The sequence below is a fragment of the Hippoglossus hippoglossus genome, chromosome 5 (genome assembly GCF_009819705.1).
Source record: "Hippoglossus hippoglossus isolate fHipHip1 chromosome 5, fHipHip1.pri, whole genome shotgun sequence".
In the NCBI taxonomy this organism is placed as follows: domain Eukaryota; kingdom Metazoa; phylum Chordata; class Actinopteri; order Pleuronectiformes; family Pleuronectidae; genus Hippoglossus; species Hippoglossus hippoglossus.
The window spans coordinates 16,691,677-16,703,253 of NC_047155.1; the positions used below are offsets into that span (position 1 = coordinate 16,691,677).

The following is an 11,577-nucleotide window of genomic DNA, read 5'->3' on the forward strand; positions in this document are numbered from 1 at the left end:
ACACACACACACACACGTACATAGTCGATATTTTGCACATCATCTGCCAACTCTACATACAATGTTATTTTGTATTTAAATATGTTTCTATGTCATATAATCATGATAATCTGTGATAAATGGTTTTCTATTGTTCAAACCTCTTCTCTAATTTGAGCTGGTGCAATAAAAAAGCCTTTGAGGAGACCAGGACTAAGCTCAACACAAAAACAGATGTGTAAATTTAAAAAAAGACCAAAGACAGACATTACATTATTATTGGATTAATAAACTAAATAACTCATTAATTAGAAGAAAACTAAATATGAGAGCCAATGATACATGGATGAACTATTCACTATGAACTGTGGGCTGCGAGAGATTTATCATGATCTCAAATGACGTTTAAAGCTGGAATCATTTTATCTCTGTATTTTATACTTTTCATTGTTTTCTCATGTTTTTTTTATCTGATGTCTTTTTTTTTGTATCCACAGACTCTAGTGTACAAATAACTTGTGTTCATGTTCAGGGATTCACACACCTCATGAGCTCTGCTTCAGTTGGACTTCAACCAAAATAGCTCTGATACACACACACACACACACACACACACACACACACACACACACACACACACACACACACACACACACACACAAAGACTAGATCTGCTCTTCTTCAAACATTTTCACGTAAAGTTAATACTTTTTTGTCAATTTGTTGCTCATTGTTTGCTCAGTTGTTATTTTTTGTTTTCTTCCTTGTATTTTTATAAAGGCTCTTTTTGTTCTCAGATCTCTCACTGTCATCTTTACCTGCACTTCACACACAAGCACGAGTCTTTACAAGACATTCATTGTACAATATTTCTTCTTTCTATTAGAATATATATATAAAACGCTAAACATTAATATTAAGAAGTGAGAGCTCACATATTTCCACCCTGTTGTATTCATGATAATATTTTATTAAAGAACCTCACATCTCTCCGTCTGACATTCTGCTCGACAAGCTGCAACACAACATTTCACACGTCTGTAACACACACCCACACGTTTGACATGCTTTCAGGTTTCACACGCACATGCAGAGGTGAGGGGCTGACACATCTCCAAACATACCACCAAAACAAGATGTACTCCGTTAAATTCAAACTAATTATTAAACACTTTGACATTTTCCAACAACAGTTACACACATCCACATTTCAATCTAAAAATGTAGCACAATAATAAATTAGACTCCAAGTTTTACTGGAGTTACGAACTCATAAATCCTAAACCACTAAGAAAACCATTTTTCACACCAATAAAATTAAGTTTAAATAAGTAAATTCTGGGCACATGAGTAAAACACATTGTGCCACGTTTTCTTTAAATTCAGGCACTCGCAATGTAAAGACTCTATATTCTGATCTTTGTAAAGGCCTTTTTTTACATGAGCATCAAAGAACAACAATAAAATGATCATAAAATGTTACAAGTTTCTTATGATGGTGCTAAGAAAGCAACCTGCCATCCAGCCGTGCTTCTCCGTGTTACCACACGGGGGAGTCGGCCAGGTCACTGCAGAGAGAGGGAGGATGGAAAGTCTTCAGACAGGATGAACTTCAACTTTAACATTAACATCAACTCACTGTTCCACTGCTGCTCCTCTTTATTGTCTTTCTTTTTATTCTCTACTACAAAGTGTGCAGTGAGTGAGCAACAGCTTTTATAGAACAACAACCAGTCAGTCAATGAGTCAGTCAGTCAGGAGGGAGGGAGGGTGTGAAGGCAGTTGTTATTTTAGGAGATGTGACAGGACCACAGAGAGAGAGAGAGAGAGAGAGAGAGAGAGAGAGAGAGAGAGAGAGAGAGAGTGTGTGTGTGTGTGTGTGTGTGTGTGTGTGTGTGTGTGTGTGTGTGTGTGTGTGTGTGTGTGTCACCTCAGGACGGGGTTGGTGAGTTCAGGTAGGATCAGTTGCTTCCGTTCATCAGCTTGAATCTCCTGCAGCATCTCCACACCCTGAGTTCAAAGACAGAGGAATGTCTAATACCTATCTCTGAAATACAAGGTCAAGGTACAGCTTTTATTTTATTGGCATGATCCTTCAATATATTTCTTTGTTGTATAATAATCTGAATCGGATTTCTAAATAAATTACATTTAATTATGAACATGGCAAAATATTGTAAAATTACACATTCATAACAAAACTGCAACCACTGCTTTTCTTATGCCCTGTGATACGTTGATTTGCTTAATGTCCACTGGGATTGGCTCCAGCTCCTCAGATTACCCTCCACAGATTTAAATTAAATCTAAATTTAAAATTGCATGTTTTTTATGTGTCACTGTTCAACCCAGGTGTTCAACAGTGGAGCTGGAGCAGAAACTCACAGGCGCTCAAACAGGAAACTATAGTCAAATATTTGCCTGCTTGAGACTGTATGGCGGTGGTAATCCCTGCTGGGTTTACATGTCAATAGGTTGGCATACCTGTGTGTCAGAGGCCGGTGTGTTGTCGTTGCTCTGGTTGTGTGTCTCAGCGTAGATCTCAGCTCTGTGGGACTGTCCCAGGTGAGTGAGCAGGAATATAGGTGAATGCACTTTTCTGGGGGAAGCTGGGGATGGAACTTTCTTCTCCTCAGTGACAGGAGCTGTTTGAATCAATATAGACTGTTTACTTAAGTGTCCACTAGAGTGCAGGGGGATAGAAAGGCTGTGTCCTGTCTAAAGGTTTCATTACTCACAGACAGATGTGGGAATTTCTTCATTTGATTTATTTTCTGGAACAATCCCCAACCTCTGCTCTAACTGGTGGATGTAGCTCACCAGGTCCTGCAAGTGTCAAGAAGAACAGACGAAGAATTTCATAACTCGAGTATAATGGAGCGGTCATCTCGTCTCATTTTGTGAGTTTATGAAAGTGTATTTTTAAAGATGTGTGCACCTTTGGTTCTGAGACTCATCAGGTTCTTAGACACCTACTTGCAGGTCTCGCTATACTTTTTTCTGCTGTTTTGCTTTGTTTTAGACATTTTTCTATTTTTGGAGAAACAATGACGAAAACTAAAAAAGGCCTTTCTGAAGAAATTGGGTGGAAATGATCTTCTTATAAACTGTGTTGCTGACTTGAACTGTTACGTTAGATACATTTTGAAAAAATAAAAACTAACATTTCAAAGCATTTCACCTTTTGGTGAAGCTATGGACTGAGCAGGTTTAGTCTTTTTATTTTGGTTTAATACTGGTTGGTATCAATAAATGTTAAACTACCGCCATCTACTGGAAATTGCAGTACATTTCAAAACAAAATCACTGAATATAATTTATAAATTAATATGTATAAATAAAAGTACTCCCATCAACCCACAAATGGTCACATTGGTAGAAAACCCTGCCAGTTGCAAAGTTTAGACAACAATCATATGAACTTAAGTGTTGCAAAAAGGCACAGCAATGAATGTTGGGGTAAAGAAAGATGGAGAATATTATTTAAATTGTGTTTGTGCACTTTCACATTGGCCAGCGGTGACAGATTTCGGTAGCAGTGCAGATGTAACACCCAGCCACTCCCCAAACATGTAAAGAGCCAGAGATGAAATCATGATGATCAACAGATGGTGTGATGATACATTCTGGTGACGTATGAACAACTATCTAGTGAAGAAATATGTTAGAGATGAACATGAACTGCATGTGGGAGCTGGTGTTAAACACTTGCCTGTTTCTCAAGCTGCTCCTCCTCTCTCTTTGTGTGGACCCTCCTCAGACTGGCCCTCAACTCCTGGAGCTCTCGACCTGCATCGCCCAGCAGCACCTACAGGGGGCAGCAGCAGCATTATAATCACCATCATACTGAGAATATCCTAGAACGACCGCACATCTGACCTGGCTTGTCCTCTCGCCTACTGTAGGTCACATGATGGTGAGAGGAATTGTTTGCTCATCTTTCAAGAAAGCTTTTCTATTTGTGCCGGCATGTGAGTAATAAAAGGAGTGTGCTGAACTCTGGCATCGTTCTCCAGTTACCAAAAATGTAACCCCAGGAATCGCAGCTGACGCAGCTTTGCAGCACACAAGCAGTTATATATAAATATATACTTACTCGATTGCAATCTCTCTCCCTCCCGAGCTCGATTTCTACTTTCTCCCTCTCCATCCTCTCCTCCTGGAGCCATTCCTCCTTCCTCTCCATCTCACAACTCAGGTCTTGCCATTTATTTTTATCTGCCTGCATCAAAACAAAAAACACACAGGAGGATGTTAATCAAAGCTACAGATGTATCCCGGATGCGCAGGATGATGCTCTGCAGTGTCCTCACCTCTGCTACATGTTTGGAGGCCTCTCTCTCCAGGGCCCAGTTGGCTTGCTCCTCCCTGAGGACCAGGTTCTCCTCCGACAGCTGCAGGGTGAGCTGGGCCACCTGCAGTCGGGCTTGGTGCAGGTCGGTGTGGGTGTGGGCCTGACGTGTGGCCAGCTCCCTCAGCTCCCGGCGCAGGCTCTCGGTTACATGGTCGCCAACATCCAGACGCTCCTGGAGCCCTCGCACCTCCACCAGGCCGGCCTCGCTGTCCACCTGAAGGAGGACAAAATAAGGACATCCGTTCAGAAATAGTAGAAGGGGACAGATATATTCTAGCTGTCACGATTGTGGAATGGTGCCACCATAAGACGGAACATGAAAGTTAGACGATGCAAAACAAATGTGCTTAATCCCACTGCTGATAAGATGACACCTAAACATCTAGGTCTGGCCTGGTTCCCAGTATGTCTAGGTTCCCAGTACTTCTAGGTTCCTGACATGAACTCAACATATATTCGTGTGTCCTCTATCCCCCTTTCAAGCTACTTGAGAAGAAGCATCAACCAATCACCTGCAGGGTTTTTCTCTTTTCCTCATTGTGCTTCATTTGACTGGACATTTTCTTCAGTCTCTCCTTCAGCCTGTGCACATCAAAAAAGATTTGTTTAAGGATCCGGGAACTACACAGAGCCAAGACCAAGGTTTGAAGTGGCATACATGTCTCAAACACTCGCCTTTCCACTTCCATGTTGGCCTCGTTCTTCCTCTCAGTCTGAGCTTTGACGTCTTCCTCCAGGTCTCTGATTCGCTGCTCAGTCTCAGACTTGTCAGTCACAAGTTTGGTCAGTTCAGACGTCAGGTTTTCTTGACTGTACCTTGCATCCTTTAAAGAAATAAGATACATATATTGAATTATAGATTCCATATGAAGTGTTAAAGCTCTGGCATCATGACTGTTCTATACCTTGTGTTTTCCCTCCATCTTCTTCAACTTGTCACAGTTCTGTCGCAGGTCGTCTCTCAGCACTGAGATCTCCTCCTTCATTTCTTCTCTTTCCTTCTCCCACTCCACCTGTAATGTTTTACTGTTCTCTTTCTCCTCATGCGTCTCCTTTTTCGTGGCATCCAGAGCCTGCTGTAAACCGGCCTGGTTTTTCAAGCATTCCTCCAGTCGACTCTGTTCACAACAAATGGGGGATGACAAGGAGGTTTGTATTGTTTAATTGTATCTCAGTGGAGAGGAGGGTTGCTTATTTGCAGAGCTGGAGTTTTCTCCTTTCGTACCTGCAGCAGCTCGGCCTTGGGGATGACCAGGAGCAGGTCCTCCTCTCTCTCCTCTCCGTCCTCCTCCTCGCCTCGTTCCTCTGTCAGAGTCTCCATCTCCTCCAGCGGTTTGGGAGAACAGAAGTTGAAGGGTCGACTAGAGCCACACACCTCTCCTGATTTGTCCACGTACACAAACTGAAACTCCATGTCACCGGGGCGGGGCAGGTAATATGCTGTATGGAGCAGACATGTATTTCAGTTATTCTTTTAAATGTAGTTATTCTGTTTTTCTTAAAATGAGCAACACAGGTACACTAACCACACATCCAACCGTCAGACGAGAAACTGCAAGTCGCACTTTAAGCACTGTTGAACTTATTATCATTTCCATGTTTGGCTGAATTCTCACCTTGGAAAAGTGCACACCAGTTTACATCGGTTCCCTCTGTGTATCCCTCAGGAACAAGGGCCCATGAGTATGTGAAATACTGTTTCAATGAAGACCAGCCCACCTGTGGCACAACAGAAAACACACTTTAGGCCACAAACCACACAAATGCGTGTGTACTTACAACAAAGTAAGGTAAGGCCGGGAGGGTTCGGGGGTTGTTCCAAAGTGTTGTGAATATACCTCAAAAATGCCAATCCAGTCGCTGCTGCTCCACTGATGGTCAGAGGTCAGGCTGTAGTGGCACTCCACTCTGGATTGGGGGAAGTACAGTTGCCCCACATTACGAAACACCACTGTGGATTGTTTATCCATGGGATCAGGACGCTGTGAGAAAACATAACATGAATCCAGTGAAATGTGCTCCAGTTTCAGTCTGGAGGAAGACAGCTGATGAAAGTTGATAGCGGAGTCAGTTCAGGAATGCAGCATGGGCACAGAACCGGCCGGCTATAGCTTCGCAATGTGTTTATCAACAACAAACTCATATGGCTACAAGAGCACTGAGTAATACCATTTAATCTCTGGAACACTAAAGATATTAGATCTTTGTAGCTGTAGCACTGTAGGAAACATCTTTTGAATTATTGAAACAACAAACAACAAAAAAATCCACATCACAAACTATATCAAAATACAGATTCATGGACATTTAAAGCTAAATTTGCCTTAATAATTCCTCTCAAATGTGAAAAATGCATTTTCATACCTTACACATCAATGTTGCCTTTTGTTAATCTAACTACATACATTTATATCTGCTACTACTGAGTAAATATTGCTTTCTAGGAACATTCAAATAAAGGTTTGCTTGGATTTAATACATGAATGAACTATGTGGTGAGGAAGTTTTTAATCTTACCTTATTCTGCTGAGAAATGGATGTGCTGCTGTTTCTGCTGCCTTATGGAGTAGATGTGGGCATCAGTCTGTGGGACAGTGATGAACACTCCAGTCAGGTGCAAGACTTTCACAACATCTCCTCAGCCATATGGCCCCCCCCCCCCCCCACCCTCCGAGTTAAAGGGTTTACACTGGGTGATTCATGGGAAATGCAGTTCATGGTATCAAGGCTCCTCGTGTGGCAAAGTCACGCTGGACTTCAACTCCCATTACTTAACACAGATTTTAGGACACAGGATCTGCTGCTGCTGCTGCTGTTGCTCATCACAGTTCTTAGTAGAAGCAGGGGTGGGAGGGGGGGGTGACAACAGGTGGGGGGGGGGGGCATCCTCAAGGCCTAAATATTTCTCTTCATAACAACTTCAGTCAGCTCACAATCCCAAAATCAGCAGATTGTTAAAATACACCAGCAGATATTCACAATATGAGGCAGAAGTTGAATGTGTGATTCAGATGTTGACGTTTCTTTTGTTTACTCTATGAAAAAACAAAGACAATAACAGACTGAAAGAGTCAAATGATCTATAATTAGTTTGAGACTCATCAGTCACCGTGTTTCAGTAACTTGGATGCAGCCTAGATATATAGAAGAGTCTATGAGCTGTTTGATTTCTTTTGTTTATGCTACATCATCAGTGATTGGGAAAGATTTGCAATCCCAGTGGTGAACACTTGGTGGCAGTTTAGTTTTCGCACAAACCCACTTGCAACAAGTGATTGGTAGTTTTGGTGCGTTTGCGGTTTGACATCAAAAGTAAAATCACAAACACAAGGCTGATGACAAGAACACTGTTTGTCAGAGAAGCAGTTGAAGGCTGCAGAGTGGAGCTGATATTTTAACATGTCACAATCGGATGTAAACAACATCTAAAAACATGGACAATGGTTCAATTCTGTTTTGCTGCTTCAGTGTGATCGTGTCTGCTCGGGTGTCAGGTCAGTTCTGATCATATCTGAGTCATGTTCAGTTCTCCTGCAGGTACATTTGGAAACTAGAAACTGATCCTCCTAACAGACACTGATATGGGCGATAGGGTTGTCAGTCAATCACATATTCCACAAAAGCCTCTATCCAAAGTGATTTATAACAGAGGGACAACACTAAAGCTTCAAGACAGTGGGAGAACTTAAAGAATCAAGTTCTAAAGACAACGTGTGGGAGATGAGGTAAAGAGGTGCAGAGAAAGTGCACAGTAAGTGGAAGTTAGGAGTGTTAGAGGTGTAAAGAGAGGAGGTTTTAAAGAGAGGGTTGAAGACAGAGACAACCTGACAACATCCACTATCGGGAAACAAGATGAGAAGAGTCTGGACTGTGATTGATGGGCGACTTGTCACAGCAGAAAAAGTACAGGTGTTATAAGATTTAAAAATATCTCCATAATATTCAAGTGTACCAGTGAACCCTGTTGGCGTGACAGATCCAGCATCTACTGTATTAATACGCTGAGAGTGAAGCAGCTAAATATAGGTCAGCCATCATTTTATTATGTTCATGGTTAAAGAAAACTTTTCTACTATGACTGAAAATAATGCACATGTCCAACACTTAAACTTTCACTGAGCATGCTAACACTTAGCATGATTCATCAACATGCTGAACGGGATCATATTACCAAACTGTCATGCTACATATCAGCCTGTGTTTTCAGTCAGCCTGCATCGATGGAGCACCAGAGGTAAACAAACATGACAAACCATTGTATTTCATTATCTGTATTTATTTTAACAGGACATTTAGAGGGTCCAGGATTAGTGGAACGTATAAAACAAAGTATCTAAAAAGTGTAAGAAAGAATAAAATACATTATAAAAATAAATGACACAACAAAAAAGTCATCTGCAGTATTTTAACATAAACAATGTTTACAAGTATTTTTGTAGAGTTTAGAGGTTGTTTCATTGAGGCTTTTTCTAAACCAATCCTGTCAGGCTAGTACATATTTGGACATGTATATTGTGTATTGAACACACGCACATACTCATTTTAAGTATGGGACAATTCTTTAAAATACAGTTTTAACAAATGTAATCAAAGGCTTCTTTGACAGAAACCTATACAACAGAGACCCCTGAGTTTTTCCGAAAGCACCGTATAGTTACATTAGTGTAGAAAGTAGAAAGAAAAGAACCGGGTGCCATGATCAATCCCTGCTTATATAAATAAAACCACCCAAAGATGAACAGATGTTTGCTGATGTGTTTACAGCATTAGTTATTAGTGTACTATGAGCTCTTAGTGGAACTGTTTGCTGCCATTGTCCGTGAAGCTCAAAATGTTCGATCACTCACAGACACACAAACTGATTTGAGGGAAAATATGAGCTTGTGTCTGAATAGTTTATGTGTCGTTCAGCAGCGATAACACACCCAGTTCTGCCAGTTTGGCTTTGGCTACATCCTCCCAGCCTTTATTAGCCAGTGGGTTCCTAGGTGACGGATGCATGATGCCCTCTACTCGCACATTGACACCTGCAGCAGAGAGAGCTCGCCGCGCCCGCTGCTCTGCTACCCTTCCAATCCCGATCACCATGGAGACACCCAGCGCCTCCACCACCTGGCACAGCGCTATGTCACACAGGGCGAGGAGGGCCTCCCGCTCAGCTGCAGGAAGCTCGGGGGGAGTCAGATTCTTCCCGCTGGCGCTTATGAAAATCAGCGGGCAAAGGTTGTGCACAAAGCAGTGACGAAAGAAGAGCCCAGGTTCACCGCACAGCTTTCGGAATAAGCCCCAGAAACGTGCACCGCTCACTTCCCTCTGGGTACAGGCAAGACCCGTGATCCGTCGCTTCGGATGCTCGTCATGAGGGCGACCAACCTCGCCTTCGATCTTCAGCCATTCAACCACTGTCTTCACTTCGCCGAAGGGGACCTGGGGTCAGAAGGAAAAGATCCTTTAAACAGCAGCTTAATCCCTAAACCACTTTTTTGCAGCTGAAAACTAACGTACAGAGATTTTTAGTGTTGTTGATTGATTCAGGTCCAGATCTTGACATTTTGGTGCTAAATGTTTGAAATCAACACTTTGTGGTAAATATGAAAGGGGACCGCCCTCTACTGGTTGAAACCCGGCTATTGCAATTCAACTGGAAGCAGGTGACATATCTGATGTATCTCTTCACTGTGTTTGCACAATGCATTAAAAATATGTCACTATAAATTAGATTTATTTCTATTTCTATTGATAATTATATTGGGATAATTATTGATATTGTTTTGTTTCTCAGCCCAAGTGAAGCTGGGTCCACATCCTTAGATGACCCGGATTTCAGCTGATTCAACAGTTCCCACACTGACCAGTGGAGAGAAACCTCCAACAGAACCAGACTGTGCGTGAAGGGGGGGGCATCTGCCTCGCCCGGTTGGGGTGAGAGGAGACAAATGGGGGAGAGAGGAGAGGTGGGTGGACAAGAGGGGAGAGAAGAGAGAGAGAGACCGTTGTGTATCTGTTATATTTAAACTTTGTCAGACTGGCTGTTGTATGATGAATTAATATTAGTGATGCTTATAGATGTAATGATGCCATTGATGATAGCATCTGTTAATAATAATAAAATTGGTTTAATTTGAACTACACGATGCATGTTCAGAGGAATAAACGTAAAGTAAAAGGAAAGTGCACAGCTGTTCTTGGAATGATGTTTGTTTTCATGTCTATAACAGTTGTGTCCCAGTTCTAAACGAGGCTGGTTGTTGTTGTTGTTTACTTTGTGGACACGCCCTCCGCATGTAATCTGAGTATCCCCGCTGCTCACCCCAGTCTGCGCCATGCCGAAGGGTCCCGGGTTCATGCCCAGGAACAGGACCGTCTGCCCGGGCTGACAGAACTTCTCCACGTAGCAGCGGTGCGTGTCCCAGGCGTACTCCAGCGGGTTGTAGATGTACCGGACCGGCTCGCTGAAGCTCAGCTGGCGGAGGTGGGTGTTCAGCTCCAGCTCCACCTGCAGGAACCTGGAGGGGGAGGAGGAGGAGGGGGAGGAGGACGAGGAGGGGGGGGAGGGGGAGGGGGTCGTGGTGACCCCCGGCACCGGTTTAAATCCCCCTTCACGTGGTTGACACAAAGCCAGCGGCTGGTCTCCATCTTTACAGCCGCGATCAGCCGAACACTGCGCCGCGGGGCTGTCAGCGGACATGTTCAGCTGTGGGCGAACAAAACCACTTCCTGTTCGTCCGGTTAAAGCATTAGCTTTGTCTTCGTCAGGTTTGATGACGTGTTGACGCTGTTTGTCTTCTGATCTCGAGCCTTTGTTTATCAAAAACAACACTTCCTCCTCCAGTCGCTACATGTTCTTCTTCTGCGTCCTCCTGTGCTCTCAGGGCGGCTGCTGCCCTCTGCAGCAACACTGCTGTCATTACAACCTCAATCTCGTAGTATAAAGGTTCAGTGTGTGGAATTTAGTGACATCTGCATGTTGTTAAATACCCCTCATTTAAAAAAACTCTTCATTCATGACATTTATTTAGTTGACCAAACAATTTAAAAAACATTCATCTAAATACATTATAATGAAATCCAAGTTTACACTCAGTCCTTGAAAGCTCTCCATGTAGCCTACAAGAAACAACCTAACGTCTGTTATCCTTTCCCCCTTTAGTTTTAACTTCATGTATATGGATATCTATTATGTAATAATATATAGAGTTCTTTTTACTTTGAATTTTTGGAATTGTGTATATCTGAGAACAGTA

The 11,577-nt window shown here is 42.7% G+C and overlaps 2 protein-coding genes across 3 annotated transcripts; both read right to left on the minus strand.

The window, feature by feature from the left end:
* Positions 1-923: 923 nt before the first annotated feature.
* Positions 924-6,982, minus strand: LOC117761712 (calcium-binding and coiled-coil domain-containing protein 1-like). Of its 2 annotated transcripts, XM_034585878.1 has the most exons (14): positions 6,851-6,982; positions 6,172-6,315; positions 5,950-6,052; positions 5,559-5,773; positions 5,239-5,451; positions 5,009-5,157; positions 4,846-4,915; positions 4,293-4,547; positions 4,076-4,201; positions 3,692-3,787; positions 2,718-2,805; positions 2,464-2,624; positions 1,910-1,989; positions 924-1,547 (listed from the first exon to the last, which is right to left on the minus strand). In XM_034585878.1, the coding sequence occupies exons 2-14, from the start codon at positions 6,301-6,303 to the stop codon at positions 1,520-1,522; spliced, it is 1,716 nt and encodes a 571-aa protein (XP_034441769.1). In that variant the 5' UTR covers positions 6,304-6,315; positions 6,851-6,982; the 3' UTR covers positions 924-1,519. The 2 variants fall into 2 exon arrangements, with proteins under 2 accessions (XP_034441769.1, XP_034441770.1); XM_034585879.1 differs by lacking the exons at positions 2,464-2,624; positions 2,718-2,805.
* Positions 6,983-8,596: 1,614 nt separating this feature from the next.
* Positions 8,597-11,332, minus strand: smug1 (single-strand-selective monofunctional uracil-DNA glycosylase 1). Its single transcript, XM_034585884.1, has 2 exons — positions 10,644-11,332; positions 8,597-9,760 (listed from the first exon to the last, which is right to left on the minus strand). Exons 1-2 carry the CDS (start codon positions 11,019-11,021, stop codon positions 9,230-9,232), a joined length of 909 nt encoding a protein of 302 aa, XP_034441775.1. The 5' UTR covers positions 11,022-11,332; the 3' UTR covers positions 8,597-9,229.
* Positions 11,333-11,577: the final 245 nt, after the last annotated feature.

Coding starts and splice junctions, on each gene's coding strand:
- LOC117761712 (XM_034585878.1), bottom strand. CDS start 6,303: ATGGATAAACAATCCACAGTGGTGTTTCGTAATGTGGGGCAACTGTAC. Junction 5,774..5,949: donor CTGGTGTGCACTTTTCCAAG/GTGAGAATTCAG, acceptor TGCTCCATACAG/CATATTACCTGCCCCGCCCC. Junction 1,990..2,463: donor CACCGGCCTCTGACACACAG/GTATGCCAACCT, acceptor CTTTGAACTCAG/GGTGTGGAGATGCTGCAGGA.
- smug1 (XM_034585884.1), bottom strand. CDS start 11,021: ATGTCCGCTGACAGCCCCGCGGCGCAGTGTTCGGCTGATCGCGGCTGT. Junction 9,761..10,643: donor TCGGCATGGCGCAGACTGGG/GTGAGCAGCGGG, acceptor TTCTGACCCCAG/GTCCCCTTCGGCGAAGTGAA.